Source organism: Phyllopteryx taeniolatus, chromosome 22 (assembly GCF_024500385.1).
Source record: "Phyllopteryx taeniolatus isolate TA_2022b chromosome 22, UOR_Ptae_1.2, whole genome shotgun sequence".
NCBI classification, from domain to species: Eukaryota; Metazoa; Chordata; class Actinopteri; order Syngnathiformes; family Syngnathidae; genus Phyllopteryx; species Phyllopteryx taeniolatus.
Window position 1 is genome coordinate 9,738,355 of NC_084523.1, and position 16,667 is coordinate 9,755,021.

The following is a 16,667-nucleotide window of genomic DNA, read 5'->3' on the forward strand; positions in this document are numbered from 1 at the left end:
TTCGTCTGCGTTAGCACGCGGGAGGCGCTCATTGATTTGTTCTTGTCCTCATCTGTCACCCTCGAATTTGTCCTGTCGCTCAGGTGAAGCACGTGTAATTGATACACAGGTGAATTAGTTGGAAAGCGCTCGCAGAGGACGAGTGAGGCAACACACAAACGCAGGGCCTGGCCAATTTTCTGGGGTTTTTAAAACAAATACTAAATAGTTCTTTTCAAGATATTTTTTTTAAATTCCATGTAATTCAATTATAAAAAATGTCAGATGTATTTTTTGATTTTTACAAATATATTTTTTCTACTAAATTACAAATATATAATTAAATAACTCCATAAAAAAATTGATGAAGATTTTCACTCAATACATTTTTGGGAAAAAAAATGCTAAATGAATGCGCCGAATAAAAATCAATCAAATAATTCATCTGCATTTAGTTATAATTAATTCACTTATAATTAACTGACCAATTATTTCATTTAAAAATACACACTTTTTATTCTTATATACATTAAATCAATTATTTCATGATAGAAATCCACATGAAATTAATAAATATGCATACTTTAATTCACCAATTTTGAATTTAAAAAAAGAATTAACACAAATGTTCCCTTAATAAAAGGTATTTCATGTTTAATATGTTATTATATTTCATTTACTTCAATAAAATGAAAACAGCTCAAATAAATCACCAAATATGACAAGACTCTTGATAACGAATTCAAAAAAACGGCGCGCGTTATCCCGAGTGTCTTGGTGCAGATCACCAAGGTTCCGGTGCAGTCGTGCCACCTGAAGAAGGACTGCCCGTCCTGCATGGCCCTCAAGGATCCCTACTGTGGCTGGTGTGTGCTGGAGGGAAGGTAACGTGTTCCATTATATGGCCGTCAAGTATCTTATGTTAAGCATTTCAGTTGTGTTCACGCAAATGTCACGAAACGCATTCTCCCCCGGAAGAATGCGTGAGGGTTGAACTTGCTGCTTTGGTGGCAGGTGCGCCAGGAAGCAGGAGTGCAGCAGGTGGACGGAGGAGAACACGTGGCTGTGGTCCCCCAACCAGCAGTGCGTGGAGATCCAGGCCTTCGAGCCGCCCGACCTCAGCTGCCACAAGACGCAGCAGGTACACCGTGTTCGGCGAAAAGCAGATTTTGAAGAAAAAAAAACAAGCCTCTGACTTTGCGTCTTCCAGGTGGACATCAGCATTCCGGCGCTGCCCAGACTCAGGCAGTCGGACCGGCTGCACTGCCTGTTCGACGACTCGCCCAGCCGCGCCGTGGCGACGGGCAGCCCGGCCGTCGTCACCTGCTCCTTGCCGGACCCCGCCGAGATCCCGGCCACTCCCGAGCAGCGAGGTGAAGCCGGCGGCCCGAACGGAGTGCGCGACTTAGCCTTAGAATCAGAAGCGATCTGCTCAAGTCGTCGGAAGGCGGACAAAATGTTCCAGCCTCCCAAAATGCCTTGTATAATACAAACATGCAGCTATACGGTGGACTGGGCTGGAGTGTGAATACCCCAAAAAAAGCGGATAATTCACGTCCCATTACAATTGGTTTGAGGGGGAAACCCAAAATATTCTAGAATAAGTGGGGATGAGCCACCAATGGGTGATTCTCAAAAAAGACAAAAGAAAAGAAATTGCAAACAAATCCACGGATGAGTGAATCCACGGATGCCGAATCGCGAATATGCGGGGATCCACTGCATCCTGAGACGTTTACAGCGCCTCGGTAAGCTGCAGTCAAATCTGTCGCTCTTCGCAGCGGATAGAAATGTATCTCATCGATGTATTGCTGTACCGTTTTGCAAATATCTCTTGCTTAAAGGTTTTGGGGTTTTGCACAGTTTGCTCGGATTGAGCTAAGGGAATCTACCGGCTGGAAAAACATCAGTTAGCTGATACGATACATAAAAATGTGTGTGTGTGTGTGTGTGTGTGCGCGCGCGTGCGCACGTGTCCAGACTACGTGTCGGTGGCGGTGAAAGTTGTGGTGAACGACAGAATCGTGGTGACGTCGGGAGAATATCACTTCTACAACTGTGCCGCGACAGTCAGGAAGAATCCCAACACACCGTAAGACTCAAAACTCACAAAAATACATCCACTTCTGTGCCTTTCTGTGACCGCTCCAGTCTCTCTGTTGCCGACGGCCGGAAGAGTCACAGAAAGGCATACGAGTGGACTCGGTCGCTTCGTGTTGGAGACGAGCGAGTTGTGCATTTGAGGTTCATGCTGAATTGTGTTTTGGAAATGAACAGTCTCGTCGTGCGTTTTGTGTGCGCGTACGTCAGGTGTATTTCGTGCGTGACCAGCGAGTGGGGCTGCCAGTGGAACGCTCGCGAGCACCGATGCAGCGACGCGGACGCCGCCGTGGACGGGAGTCACGTCATCAAACCGCAACAGGTTCAACCCTTTATTTCGCCATAAACACTCACGCAAGTAATACACGCAATACGACCGACGTACTACAGTACTTGCCGTTAACGTGCGAACGCGTGGCGGAAGTTGACGGAACGTTGTGCTCGTGTCTGTCCAAGCCGGAGCACTGTCCTCAGTTCGGGTCACCGCAGCCGCTGCTGATCCCCGCGGGCTTCGAGGTTCCCATCAGCTTCCAGGGCAGAAATCTCGACATCTACTCGGTGAGGACGACATTCAGTCAGCCGCAACGAGCTTGCGCACGATTTGGGGCCGCCGCCATGCTGGGGTTTTTTTTTTTTTTCAGTTGAAACGCTTGGATATTCCATACTCATGACAATAACGGATGGGATTGAAAGTCCTTATGCAGTGAATTTCTGTAATGGGTTAAAAACTGCGCAAATGGATGCGTGGCGTTGCGTTCAGGGTCGCCGGTTCGTGATGGGCACAGAGCTGATGAAGCGGGCCGAGGAGGAGGTGACGCAGGAGCGCGGCTCCGACTTTAAGTTCCGAGGCTACAAGGTAACAAACAAACTGCTCCCGAAGTTCCTCAGCTTTGATTTGAACTTCCGTCAATTTCGCTCTGTTGACATTCATGTTTAAAAGGTACACACCCTCGATATTGACATTTCTTCCAGCGTGAAAATAATTAGCATTCTTATTACATATAGTTTTGTTTTTTTTACATGAAAAGTAAATAGTAGCGTGACAGCGCCCCCTTGTGGGTTAAACCCGCTAAAGGCGTTCCCACTCAGTTGTTTTCGTCACTTGAGTTTCTTACCCCAAATCTCAGTGATGCATTGTTTTTACGATTGTTTTGCGTGCGTGTGTGCAGTTTTCGTACGACGAGCAGCAGGAAGTGAACGTTTCCTTCCACGTCATCGAACGCGACACCGAGCGCAAGATTGACAGCACGCTCACGGGTTAGTAGTGCAGGACGGGGCCACGCGTGGACCGTATGCCATAAAATACGGAAATATCAGCAAAATCACACATGCAATTAACATTTTTGCATTGATTTTATTCAATTGTGTCTTAACTTATCATTAAATGAAGTATAAATAACGTTAATGAGAATGAATTGTTTCCTTATTGTTATGGTTCACTATGGATGGATTTATTCATTTTTGTTTTGTCTTCATTGATCTCATGAAATCATTGGTGAAATGATTTCAAAATAGTAGTTTTGATGTTTTGCATACACCTTTGACGTACATGTGGCTGTTTATTCATAATAATAATAATAATAATAATAATAATAACAGTTTAATGTACTGCTACTCATTTGTTGCAGTGGTTTTGTACAACTGCTCGGTGGGCAGAGACGACTGCAGCTTGTGCAAACACGCCGACGCCAAGTACGAGTGCGTGTGGTGCGCCACCCCGCAGGCGTGCGTCTACCGACGACTGTGCCCGGCGCCGGCGCCCGCCTCGTGCCCCCGGCCGCAAATCACCGACGTAAGTCTTGTCTTGTCTTTTTACGCGGTTTCCTTGCCGTTTGAGCATTTCTTCCACATCTTACTGGTGGCGAGCACGCCAGTCGAGGCGCAGACTAACACGTGCGGACGGTTGTGGAACTTGCGGCCGTTCAGATCGTTCCTCGCTTCGGGCCGCTGAACGGCAACATCTCGGTGACTATCAAAGGTTCCAACATGGGCGTCAAGAAGGAAGACATCAAGAGGATCAGCGTGGCCGGCGTCAAGTGTCGACACCTGCCGCACAAATACTCCGTCTCCACCAGGTGACGCAGATCGAAAAAGTCCACACACCCCTGTCAAATGCCGGCTTTTGGGGATAGAACTAAAAAAGAAAAATTCACCCTCAATCGGACCGATAAGCTGTACAACTCAATTGTTAAAAAAACAAAACAAAAGACTGAGATAATGTGGTTGCGCAAGTGCGCACACCCTCTTATAACCGGGGATGTGGCTGTGACGACATTTCTGTTCTCACATCTATCTACAGTATATGCATTTACTGTATCTTATGTGGGCTTTTTTTTGTCCGTCAGCGTGGTGTGCGAGATCGGGCCGGCGAAGCGGCCGCCCTCTGACCTCACGGTGGAGTCGAGCGACGGCGTGGTGGAGGTGGAAGTGGAAGGAGGGCGGACGGGGAGGTCTCAGGTGGTCTTCACCTATCGCGTAAGTGGAAGGATGTCGTCGTGCCAAAGTGCAACCCGTCATCCGAATTCAGGTCAAAGTGCTCGAGCGGGCTTTTGCGGCTAATTGGAGCAAAGCGCTGCTGACGAAACGTCACCGCGGGGCTGAATGCCAATTTGCGCATTTACGTTTCATTGCTTTTACGAACAAAGCAGCAGCAGCGAGCTGTCAAAAGCAAAGAATCAGAAATGCGCAACTGAAGTCATTCGCTAGATGATTTATTGTAGATAATCAAATATTTAATTTGCATGCATTATTATTAAAATAAATCCTCATTTACATCACCAAGAGTCCTGTAATATGTGCTGCTTCTATTTTTTCCCCCAACATTTTAAAAAAGAAATTTCTTTATTTTTAATTCATTTTCTTTTACGCTTCTCCTCACGCGGGTCGCCCATCCCAGCTATCTTCGGGCGGGAGGCCGGGTACACCCTGGACCGGTCGCCAGCCAATCGCAGGGCTTCATGTCTCATTATTGAAAATAATCGCATTAAAATATAAAATAAGCAGTTTGACTTAAAAATTGAACCATTTTTTAAATGTATTTTATAAACAAATTATTGTATTTCTTTTTTTATTTTTATTCATTTATGCAGTTGTAAATAAAAATGGTCAAAAATGATTTCATAAATGGCAATTGTTTAATTCATTGAATAAAAATATGAATTTTATTTTATATATTTAACATCAAGATTACTGTAAAATTTCCAGCATCGTTTTAGCTTTTTTCCCCCTGAAATTAAAATTCATTTTTATTAATTTGTCCCATTATTGTAACTAAAAAAATAGTCAAACAATTCTACATTTATTCATTGTATTAAATAAATTATTACTAGTAACATACAAATGAGAATTATTTAAATTTTTAATTTTTTTTTTATCTTGACCCATTTTATAATTCAAGACTGTTCATAAAAAAAACCAAAAAAAACAAATGGAACATTTTTGAGCTCAAGGTGGAACCATCCAGTTTCGAACAAAAGATGAAGTGACACGTGAGAACGGGAGCGGGAAGAAAAACCAAAAATTCCGTTTGGATTTTGTCCAGGACCCCAAACTGAAAACCGTGCAGCCCGGCAAAGGTCCGGCCGCCGGCGGGACCGTCATCACCATCGACGGGCAGGCACTGGACACGGCCACCAAAGATGATGTCACCGTGTCAGTGGGCGGAGTTCCGTGTCAAGTGTAAGCCACCCGCCGTGTAATGCACACAAATGTATGTACTTCAAGTTGAATCCGACTGACGTGTACTTTAGCGAAGACCCGTTTTTGTGCGCTTGTTCAGCCTTTCGTTCGGCGAGCGGATCACGTGTAAGACGGGAAAGTACACCGGACAGAAGGTTCCGTCGGACGTGCTGCCGGTGAAGGTCAACTACGGGCAGGACACCAGCAAGGAGCTGGCGGCCGCCTTCCAGTACGCCGAGAACCCCAAGATCAGCGGCTACGCCCCCAAGTCCAGCTTCGTGTGGTACGCGTGGGCCACGTCGGAAAACGCTCGACGGCGTGCGTCGCCGCTGACCTCTTTGTTGTCGTCGTTCGTGATCAGCGGCGGGCGACGGATTGCGGTGACGGGAAACGGCTTCGACCTGATCCAGAGGGCCAGCTTGAAGGTGGTGCCCGCCGTGGATGACTTCTCGCAAGACAGCACGTCCGTGGAGGTGGGCGGCCTTCGTCCGTCCATACATTTATTTCATCCACCTGCGCGCCGCCCATCTTCCGTCCATCCCCTCAAAGTGTGACACGACGTTGGTTCGTACGCGTTCGTTTCCAGTTTGTGCAGGAATCGGTGAGCAAGAACGACAGCGTGGTGGAGTTCCTGTCGCCGGCGGTGGTCTGGAGCGACAGCCGCTCGCTGCGCACCGTCCTGCTGCTGGACAACATGACGCAGGAGCTCAAGACCTTCACCTACCACCCGGACCCCACCTTCAACGAGCTCTCCAAGACCGTCATCACCGAGACCAGCGTCATCAGCGTCATCATCGTCACCGTGAGCGCCGCCTCACTCTCGCATACTCGGAATTTTTAGTCGACTACATAACAAACGATCCCTTTCGAGCACACACGTCGAGCTCCCGGCCCGCGCGGCAATTTCGTCCGGGCCGCGGGATCGCTTTGACGTCAGCGTGACGACGGCATCGGCCAAACGTGTGCACGTAATTCCATGAGCAGCATCTTCTGATTTGTTTAAACGACACAGTGTGGGGATACGACAGTCGGCCAATCGGGTGTGACCGGTGACACTCGTCTACGCGCCGGGGATCGATCCCGCGCCTCCGCTGCGTCTTGCATTAGGAGACGAGAACGCTGACCGCCGTGCTGAAGGCGCGATCGGAGAGCGACGTTTCCTAGCATACATGAGCAGAGCCTAGCTTGTCATTCAATATTATGATTCTTGTTTTCTGTGAAGTTTGAAGTAAATCTCACGAAGCGCTCGCTCTCAGTGTGACCCGGAAGACTGGGTTAAAGCTTGTTGGTTAAAGCTAACTAGCTTAGTTAGCTCGGCGGCAACCGTCGTAGTTACGAACTCAAAAATCACCGGATGATGGCAACTTCAACAAGTGCTGCCGATCATACACTAAATTACTTCGGATATTGACAATTTTTGGTGTTGTTGGCAAAGTATTTTGTGAAAATATCAATGAGTCTCTCAAGCAACAACCGCTGCCGACGTCGCCGTTAGCTTGTGCCGTAAAACTTTGCTCATCTTCCTGGGGTCCGCGTAGAAATAATATCTTAGTACATCGATGCAGTAGTTTCACATGATTCATTGATACAGCAGATACTCAAACTTCAGTCGAACAAGTCAACGACAACACAAAAGACGCCAATGAATAATTTGATATGAGAGCAAATGCAACTTCTCCCCAATGAAAAGTTAGTTAGCCATCATTTTCTTGTGTATATAAAACTCAACGATCGGGCGATGAAACATGGATATGGTTTCATAACGGCCCGCACGATGGTTCTGCCTTGTTTACGAACGGTGGCATATAAAGACAACAAAAAAACGGACTGACCGTCGTTGACGCTCTTCTCTTTGGCCGCAGGGTCGAGGCTTCGCCAAGGCCATGACGGCCGTAGAGGCGCGGGCGTTTGTCGGGGACGCTTCGTGTAACGTCACCATACTTCAGGTAAGAGCGCGCTCGGACGCCTCCTTGCAAAGAGAAATACTTCACATTTGAAGTTTACTGTAAAACTCATCACAAAATGACAATTACACCAATGTTTAACCAAACACACGAAAGTCCGCTACCTTATGGCGAACACGTAACGTGACCAGCTCACAAAATTAGCATCAATGTTGCGGTGGTTAAAAACCCGTAAATCAGGAATATTCAAAAACAATAGTCGAAGGCATATATTGTATTCCGACTGAAAAACAAATTACATTGCTGTCGATTCGTCGCAACGGTCTTCTTCTTTGTCTTTTCATCCGATGTACAAAGCTGCCCCGCGGTAGTCACGTTACTTAGCTGGACTAAAACATGTTGAATGGTCCCAAAAGCAGTCGATGAAACTTGCACGTGTGACCAGCGAGCTAAACTGCTCAATTAGCGAAGCTGTCCTTGGGCGTTTTGGAGTGGCGGGGTGAAGTTCCCCGTCGCCAGTTGCAAGCCGTGCAGGTTGCCGTCCTCTTTTTTGAAAGACGTCGTCCATAAATGCAACTTTTCGTGATGACACTCATGCGTAGTCTGTACGTCTGTCGAAATAGACGCTAAGTTGACGATGTACGTTTATACCACACTGTAGTTTCTTTCTTGTAGTCGTGACGTGTGTAATGACAAAAAAAAAGTGTATGTAATCGAAATATGTGAAGTCGCCCCCTTGTGGATATGTTCAGGATGACAAGTTGATCCTGGACGCGCCGTCGTCTCGGCCCCGAGCCGGATCCCAACGGCAACGCCGAGACGCCGCCAACGACCCGCTGAAGTTGGTGGTAAACACGCACACCCGCGCGCGCACGTTCGCCCGGTTCTGCGCGTAGCGTTTGACGCAGCGCGGTCGTCCAGGTGAAGTTCGGCCACGGCGAGTGGGCGGTGGGCTCCGTGTACTACGTGTGGAAGGACGACATCCCGCTGGCCGTCATCATCCCCGCCGTCATCGTGCCCATGCTGCTCTTCATCGCCGCGTCAGTCTACTGCTACAGGTGAGAAGCAATTATTTCATAGCCAGCTTGAGGTCCGCAAACTGATACGCTCAAAAAGGACGACCACATGTTACTAGCGGGGCAAATCTGTGCACTCGTTGACAACCGAGGTTCCGCACGTTGCGGATTGTTCTAGTAATAGTCAGGAATTGTCTTACTAGCGAGGACAGAGAGCGTACTAGTACCTGAACCGTAAGCCGGCTATCGAGGATACGGAACAAACGCTCAAAGTTGTCTCCGCGGCGGGCCGCAGGAGGAAGAGTCGGCAGGCCGAACGCGAGTACGAGAAGGTGAAGCATCAGCTGGAGAACCTGGAGGAGAGCGTCAGGGATCGATGCAAGAAGGAGTTCACGGGTCAGCTTCACACACCAAACTTGACGTGACGTTCCGCGACTTTACATTTAGCGCGTGAGCAGCACCCGTCATCCTTCGCTTCTTTGCTGAAATCTACTTTTCTGCTTTCCGTCCTTTCTTTCATCTTCCGTCGGGTTCAGACCTGATGATCGAGATGGAGGACCACACCAGCGAGCCGAGCGAGGCCCGCATCCCCTTCCTGGACTACAAGACGTACACGGAGCGCAACCTGTTCCTGCCCTCCGAGGACGGCGCCGGGGCCGCCCCGGTGGCGACGGGCCGCTTGCGCATCCCGGAGTCCCGCAGGGCCATCGTGGCTCAGGCCCTCAACCAGTTCTCCAACCTGCTCAACAGCAAGCCCTTCCTCATCAACGTGAGGACGCGCTCCCGCTCCGCTCGTGATTGGGCTCGCGAAACGAGCTTCGGAAATGAGGGTTTAGCCTCCGTTGGGGTTCTAAGTCGGGGTTAGGCGTAGGCCGAGTTATTTTCAAACCTTAACCCGGGTTTAAAACCTTCATTTCAAACCCTAACCCTTGTTTGAAACTCTTACACCACATTTAAAGCCCCGAAGCTCTGCTGTGATGTCAAAACGACGGCGGGATTGAGGTGGTTTTCTTTCGTCCGTGTCGTCGCAGTTCATCCACACGCTGGAGAGCCGGCCCGACTTCAACGCGCGCGCCCGCGGCGATTTCGCCTCCCTCCTGACGGTGGCGCTGCACGGCAACCTGGTCTACTACACCGACATCACGCGGACGCTGCTCCTGGAGCTCATGGACGAGCACGTGCACAACAAGAACCCCAAGCTCATGCTCAGGAGGTCAGCGAGCGCCCGCCGCACCCCGAGACCTCAAACGCATTCTGATTGCTTGTCATTTTATTGATTTGCCCAAACAATGCAACAAAAACCTCCAAATGTTTTGCTTGTCGGTCCTGAAGGTCGGAGACGGTGGTGGAGAGGATGCTGTGTAACTGGATGTCCGTCTGCCTCTACCAGTTCCTCAGGGTGAAGCGCGTGCACACACGCACACACACGCACTTCGTGTTAGCACCTTAGCACATACAGTAAACAACAAAAGTGAGCACAACCCTTCCATTTTTGTCAATATTGTCAATGACACTTTGCAGCTTGTATCAGTCAACACAAAGACATTGATGTCGAAACTGCGGGCAACAAAAGTGAGGAAATGTCTAAATGAATCGATACTTTATTCATCCACACGGGAAATTCAGTGTTCCGGTCGTCTCCACAATGCGAACCGGACAACGCAAGGCAAAGCAAGTATGCTGAAGTATTAACCCTGTTCAAGACATCAAAAATCTTCCATATTAAATCTGTTGTTACAGCTGCAATTGTTTATGTGCGCTGTAAAAAAAACCCGAGTGGAGATTCGATATATTTTTTGAAAGATCTTACAAATATTTTAAAACGGGACTAAAATAAGGGTAATTGATATCATTTCAAACAGGACATGGTCGAGGGAAAATTGGGCCCATTCAGCCATTTTCCCTCCCTGAAGGTCATAGGTCACGCGACTGTCGCGATGTCATAACAATCGCGCCCCAATCTGGCGGCGACATCGTAACAATCGTCAATCGTCAGACCGAAACCCTATTGAGCATCTGCGGCGCATGTGACATTCACTCGGGGGTCGACTCACTTTTGTTGCCGGCAGCTGAGACGTCGTTTCATGGTGTTCGGCGTCGGTGTTGCAGGACAGCGCCGGCGAGCCGCTGTACAAGCTCTTCAAAGCGCTGAAGCATCAGGTGGAGAAAGGACCGGTGGACGCCAAGGTGAAGAAGGCCAAATACACGCTGAACGACACGGGGCTGCTGGGAGACGACGTGGAGTATTCCGTACTGGTCGGTCCTCAAAACACACACACATTTATTTGCCACTGTCAAGCTGACACACAAAACCAAAGACAATTCGTTCTTGTATCATTAAACACCAAAAGGCTCAACCAACCCATATAATAGCAAAGGTTTGCAAAGGCTTGATGCTAACATCGTGTGAAATGCCATAGACGGGCTACCAGAAACGGGCGAGCATAGATGTTGCGGTAGTTCAAAACCTTGGTTTTATAGACCGCACCAAGTTTTAGGAAGTCACCTGTACAATTTTTTTCTATCTCTGTGGTTGTTTGATCATATTGTGGTATTGCGCAAATAAATCAATCCATTAAAAAATGATAAAAATCACATATCAGGAGCATTTTTTTGTTGTTGTTGTTGTTGTTGTTTTTTTTGCATCAGACCCTGCAGGTTTTGGTGCACGGGGAAGGCCCAGATGTGACGCCTGTTAAGGTGCTCAACTGTGACACCATTTCTCAGGTGACAGATTTAAAGATTAGACTTGATTTGATTTGATTTGTCGCTTTTGTTTCATTGATTGACTTCTTTCGATTCTTCCACCGCGCAGGTCAAAGAGAAAATCATTGATCAAGTGTACAGGAATCTCCCGTACTCGCAGAGACCAAAAGTGGAAAGCGTGGCGCTAGGTAACGGCAAACACACGTGCGCACTGATTGATTGATGGTTGTGACTGGCGATCAGTGTTTTTGATCGATGGTCGCGATCGGTGCAGAGTGGCGCCCCGGCTCCACGGGTCAGATTCTGTCCGACCTTGACCTGACTTCGCAGAAGGAAGGACGCTGGAAGAGACTCAATACTTTGGCTCATTACAACGTGAGCAGCTTTTTGATGATGTCGTGACAATCACGTGACCGGCACGTGACGACTCTCTGCGGTCCTGTAGGTCCGGGACAACGCCACGCTGGTTCTGTCCAAAGTTTTGCACGCTCAGGCCTTCCACCAGCACCAAGACAGCTGCGAAGAGCGTAAGTACACACGCTGGCACGCACGCGCGCATATGTACAGTACGTCCACGTTGCGGTAGACGATGCCATGGCGCCGTCAGGAAACGCCCTGCTGGAGGACGACAACACCTTCCATCTGGTGCGAGCGGCCGACGAGCTGGACGAGGTCAAGTCCAAGCGAGGCAGCGTGAAGGACAAGTCCATGACCAAAGCCATCACCGAGATCTACCTAACGCGCCTGCTCTCCGTCAAGGTACGCGCCGCACATCCAACGCCCAACCTCACCGTGGAATAAGAGAGGCCCGCTAGCTTCACGCTAACGGATAATGCAAAAAATTAGCATCGACGTTACGATACGATTGTCGTGTGTGTTGTCAGGGCACGCTGCAGCAGTTTGTGGACGACTTCTTCCGCAGCGTGCTGTGCTCCAGCGTCGCCGTGCCGCCCGCCGTCAAGTACTTCTTCGACTTCCTGGACGAGCAGGCGCTCCGCCACGACAACGTGGACGAGGAAACGCTGCACATCTGGAAGACCAACAGGTGGGGGCGTCTTCAGGGTTGTTGTTCATGTAAATTCATCAGCGGGGGTGGGGGGGGTGCGTGCATGCCCCCACCTCCCTATTGCGTTTTCTCTGTTGTGTGATGTGTTTGCGTTTGCGGCGGCCAGCCTGCCGCTGCGCTTTTGGGTGAACATCCTGCGCAACCCTCACTTCATCCTGGACGTGCACGTGAGCGAGGTGGTGGACGCGTCGCTGCACGTCATCGCGCAGACCTTCATGGACGCCTGCACCAAGACGGAACACAAGCTCAGCCGCGTACGGCCCGCGTCGTCACGTCGCGTCGCGTCACGTCTTGAGTCTCACGTGTTCGTTTGTTTCCTCGTAGGAGTCGCCTAGCAACAAGCTGCTCTACGCTAAGGAGATCTCCACCTACAAGAAGATGGTGGACGAGTGAGTCACACGCACGCGCACGCACGCACGCGCAAATGTTACACACTCACGCGTGTTTCCTTTGTGCAGTTACTACAAAGGAATAAGACAGATGGTTCCCGTCAGCGACCAGGACATGAACACGTACCTCGCCGAGGTGTCCCGGGTACGTGTCAGCGTGCGCGCGTGCATGTAAAAGATAGTTTGTGTGTGTGTTGACGTCATCGCGTGTGTGCGCAGCAACACACAGACGAGCTGAACACGCAGCTGGCCTTACACCAGCTGTACCAATACGCCAGCAAGTACTACAACGTGGTGAGAACTCCAGCCGCGTTCCTCCGGCCGCCGGAGACGCGCTCATTCGCTGATTGTCCATTTCTGCGATCATTCCGTGACTTTGCAGATCATCCGGTCTCTGGACGAAGACCCGGCCGCGCAGAACCGACAGCTGACGCTCCGACTGCAGCAGATCGCCGCCGCCCTGGAGAACAAAGTCACGGATCTCTGATACGCACGCCAAAACGTTCGAAAGATGGCGGACAAGCCTTTTTGAGACATTTTGGACCGATCGGAGCGCTCGGCGGGACTGTTTCATTTTGCCGACGTGGGACTTCCTGTGTGAGGGAGCCCTTCACGATAAGTCACAGAAAGATGTTCACGAACCCGCCAAAAGAAAAGCGCCACATGAAGTCACAAGATCCTGTCTGTCAGCTGGAAGACAAAACAAACATTCGTTTGACCTTTCAGACGCTGACAAAAGACTCCATCTTGATCTTTTTCCCGTGCACTATTTGCTCATTTTATAATAATCCTCTCTGTGGTACTTCTTGCTTGAAATGTGAAGCTTTCTTTGAAGGTTTTCTTTGTCGTTTCTGATATTCAGACGCATTTAGGAGCTCTTTACACACGTTTATTTTACAGCTCGTCTCAGTCCCATATGTGACATGGGGGGGGGGGGAGTAAATTGTGCACACAAAATACTCATTTGTGGCCACAAAATGTAATACCTTTTCCCCCCCCACATCATATTCTGCGGCTGTATTTTTGTGAACTGAATGTTTGTTTTGGCCGCCATGAAGTGCCTTCAGGGGGAGCTGATCTCAAATGTGTTTTGTGTACGTTGATTCTTTTCGAGGCCGTGGAAGCCTTTGAATGTAAAAAAGATGACGAAGAAGAAAGCGGTACTGACGTGTCACAATCTTCATTGTGGAAAAAATATTTTACGATATAAAGATGTACCCTACGCACAAATGTATAATTTGAAGTCCTTAATTCGGTTTAAAGTACAAACAAAATCAATTTTCATTTCTGGACATTGTGCTGAGCAAATGGAATGCACCTTCTCCAGAAACGCTGAGTTAGGCGACTTCGTCTTGTGCATTTTTCAGGTGAAAGTGCGCTTCATTTGTGTACCCAGACATCCCAAATTGTGAATGGGAATAAGATTAGTATTTCATGTACACGTTATATCGATTTCATGGCAATGAATGATTAGTCACACATTTTGTGCGCACGTATTCCTATATTGTGGCCTTAATATAGTATTTCGAACAAATTAGTATTTTTTGTGTTTCTTATACTTATTTCATTGTCTCAAATTAGTATTTTGTGTGCATGTTATACATTGTTTTTGGCCACAAATTAGTATATTGTTGCTGCAAAGTCATGTTTAGAACAAATGAGTATTTCGTGGCCACAATTTAGTATGTCGTGGCCACAAATTTGTATTTTGTGCGCACATTACATCTGTATTATGGCTCCAATTTCTATGTTTTCCCTCCATATCATATCTGAAGCCACGGCCACTTTGATCCCCGATGACTATTTCAGGGAATAAAAGTGTTGGAAAAGAAGCAAATGGAGACAAGACACGCTTCCGCGAGCACAAATCGGCAAACCACGTGACTAAATGGCCAAGATCCTAAAAATTGCCAATAAAATAAAAGATGTTTATACAGACATGAGTGTTGCCATCTTTCATGTGATTCCAGTGGAATCATCCACTTCCTGTGTAAACACTCGCTCTGGCTTTCTCTCCTCTGGGAGTCTTCAGCTTCTCCTCCTCTTCCTCTTTCAGTGCAAACGTTGAAGAGATGGGACGCGGAAGTTCATCAGCTCCTCTCAATGTCGACAACAACATAGAGGTGAGGAAAAAGCTCTCTTATATGTCATATGATCTTCATGAGGTTTTTATTGATGGTATGTCGGTACAGCCACAATGAGTGCATTTTTCTTCTGAATGTAGTTTTATGATCTAAGACTGTTAGTCTTTAGAGCGTTTCATTTTTTTATTTTACAGTAGCGTATTCCTATTAAACTTAATGCTGTTATATATATATAGTGTGTCATGTGACAAAGTGTCAACATAAGTTGTATGTAAAACAGAATCCATCCATTTTCTAGCGCTTATCCGAGGTCGGGTCGCGGGGGCAGTAGCTTCAGCAGGGACGCCCAGACTTCCCTCTACCCAGCCACTTCATTCAGCTCTTTCGGGGGGATCCCGAGGCGTTCCCGGGCCAGCCGAAGGACGTAGTCTCTCCGGCGTATCCCGGGTCGTCCCCGGGGTCTCCTCCCGGTGGGACGTCCCCTCCAAGGACTCCAAAAAGGGTGGGTACTCTGTACCGCTGTTTGGTGCATAGGCACAAACAACAGTCAGGACCCGTCCCCCCCACCCGAAGGCGAAGGAAAGCTACCCTCTCGTCCACCGGGGTGGACCCCAACGTACAGGCGCCGAGCCGGGGGGCAATAAGTATACCCGCACCGGCTCGGGCTCCTTCCCTGCCACAGAGATGACATTCCAAATCCCTAGAGCCAGTTTCTGTCGCCGGGGATCGGATCGCCAAGGTCCCCGCCTTCGGCCACCGCCAAGCTCGCACTGCACCCGACCCCTATGGCCCCTCCCACACGTGGTGAGCCCATGGGAGGGGGGACCCACGTTACCCTTTCGGGCTGTGCCTTCGAGCCCCACCTCCGGGCCTGGCTCCAGAGTGGGGCCCCAGTGGCCCACGTCCGGGCAAGGGAAAACTGAGTCCATATTTTTTTCGTCATCATAAGGGGTCTTTCAGCAGTGCTTTGTCTGGTCCCTCACCTAGGACCTGTTTGTCACGGGTGACCCAGACAACTTAGCTCCTTAGATCATTGGGACACACAAACCCCTCCACCACGATAAGGTGATGTCTTGCAGGAGGGGGGAAACAGAATTACTGTTGTATTCTCGTTATGTATTGATGATCCATTTGCTGCTGCTTCTGTCTTAATAAGCCACCAAACGTGAAAGTCTTCAATTTGATTTGTTTCATGAATTCATCAAGCTGCCAGTCATCTTTCCAAACGCTCGGACGAGGCTGCCCCAGAAGAGGAAAAGTGGAAGTGAGCCCTTTTATTATTATTACAGTATTAACATTTTTAAATCCTTCCAATATTCTAAATGTGAAGTTGCGATATTGTTTATGCTTGTGCGCATGCGCGGAAACCTCAGGGACGTGTTCGTCGCTTGCCGGTGATCGTTCCTCGCGTGCAGATTGGTTCGCTGGGAAGTGATTTATGGACGGTTCTTATTTTAGTCAACACCCGCCTTCCAATAATGCGCAAAAATTTCCGTCTTTTTTATTTCTATTGTTTTTACAAACTTTAGTCGTACGTCCACAGTGAACGTGAGCACACCCGAAGGCATCGGGGGGAGGGGTTTGATGACGAATCCGGAAAAAGCGCCCTCTGTTGGTCACAAACTTTGTATTTTGTCCTACCGCTCTCATTTGATTTGTAAACTCTAATCTGCTGAATTGATTTCACCCGGTGATGTTAAACACAGCTAATTTGTTTCATTACTCTAATTTTGCTTCGAGATTTT

General features: G+C 48.6%; 1 protein-coding gene across 7 annotated transcripts in view; it reads left to right on the forward strand.

The window, feature by feature from the left end:
- LOC133471611 (plexin-B2-like) overlaps positions 1-14,776 on the forward strand; it is a 36,245-nt gene extending 21,469 nt beyond the window's left edge. For 6 of the 7 annotated variants that reach the window (XM_061761287.1, XM_061761288.1, XM_061761285.1 and 3 more), the window contains exons 9-42: positions 763-863; positions 994-1,120; positions 1,190-1,352; positions 1,960-2,071; positions 2,290-2,401; positions 2,536-2,637; positions 2,840-2,935; positions 3,249-3,336; positions 3,708-3,871; positions 4,006-4,154; positions 4,425-4,554; positions 5,621-5,757; positions 5,858-6,040; positions 6,119-6,230; positions 6,344-6,559; positions 7,620-7,703; positions 8,414-8,509; positions 8,583-8,719; positions 8,973-9,073; positions 9,214-9,446; positions 9,709-9,890; positions 10,010-10,076; positions 10,787-10,933; positions 11,327-11,404; positions 11,493-11,571; positions 11,658-11,758; positions 11,829-11,910; positions 11,991-12,142; positions 12,268-12,428; positions 12,556-12,703; positions 12,774-12,838; positions 12,908-12,983; positions 13,058-13,132; positions 13,221-14,776. In XM_061761287.1, the coding sequence (XP_061617271.1) occupies positions 763-863; positions 994-1,120; positions 1,190-1,352; positions 1,960-2,071; positions 2,290-2,401; positions 2,536-2,637; positions 2,840-2,935; positions 3,249-3,336; positions 3,708-3,871; positions 4,006-4,154; positions 4,425-4,554; positions 5,621-5,757; positions 5,858-6,040; positions 6,119-6,230; positions 6,344-6,559; positions 7,620-7,703; positions 8,414-8,509; positions 8,583-8,719; positions 8,973-9,073; positions 9,214-9,446; positions 9,709-9,890; positions 10,010-10,076; positions 10,787-10,933; positions 11,327-11,404; positions 11,493-11,571; positions 11,658-11,758; positions 11,829-11,910; positions 11,991-12,142; positions 12,268-12,428; positions 12,556-12,703; positions 12,774-12,838; positions 12,908-12,983; positions 13,058-13,132; positions 13,221-13,325 (4,161 nt within the window). In that variant the 3' untranslated portion in view covers positions 13,326-14,776. Of the gene's footprint in view, positions 1-762; positions 864-993; positions 1,121-1,189; positions 1,353-1,959; positions 2,072-2,289; positions 2,402-2,535; positions 2,638-2,839; positions 2,936-3,248; positions 3,337-3,707; positions 3,872-4,005; positions 4,155-4,424; positions 4,555-5,620; positions 5,758-5,857; positions 6,041-6,118; positions 6,231-6,343; positions 6,560-7,619; positions 7,704-8,413; positions 8,510-8,582; positions 8,720-8,972; positions 9,074-9,213; positions 9,447-9,708; positions 9,891-10,009; positions 10,077-10,786; positions 11,405-11,492; positions 11,572-11,657; positions 11,759-11,828; positions 11,911-11,990; positions 12,143-12,267; positions 12,429-12,555; positions 12,704-12,773; positions 12,839-12,907; positions 12,984-13,057; positions 13,133-13,220 lie in introns of those variants that run through there. The other variant, XM_061761291.1, reaches the window with a different exon arrangement.
- The last annotated feature ends 1,891 nt before the right edge of the window (positions 14,777-16,667 follow it).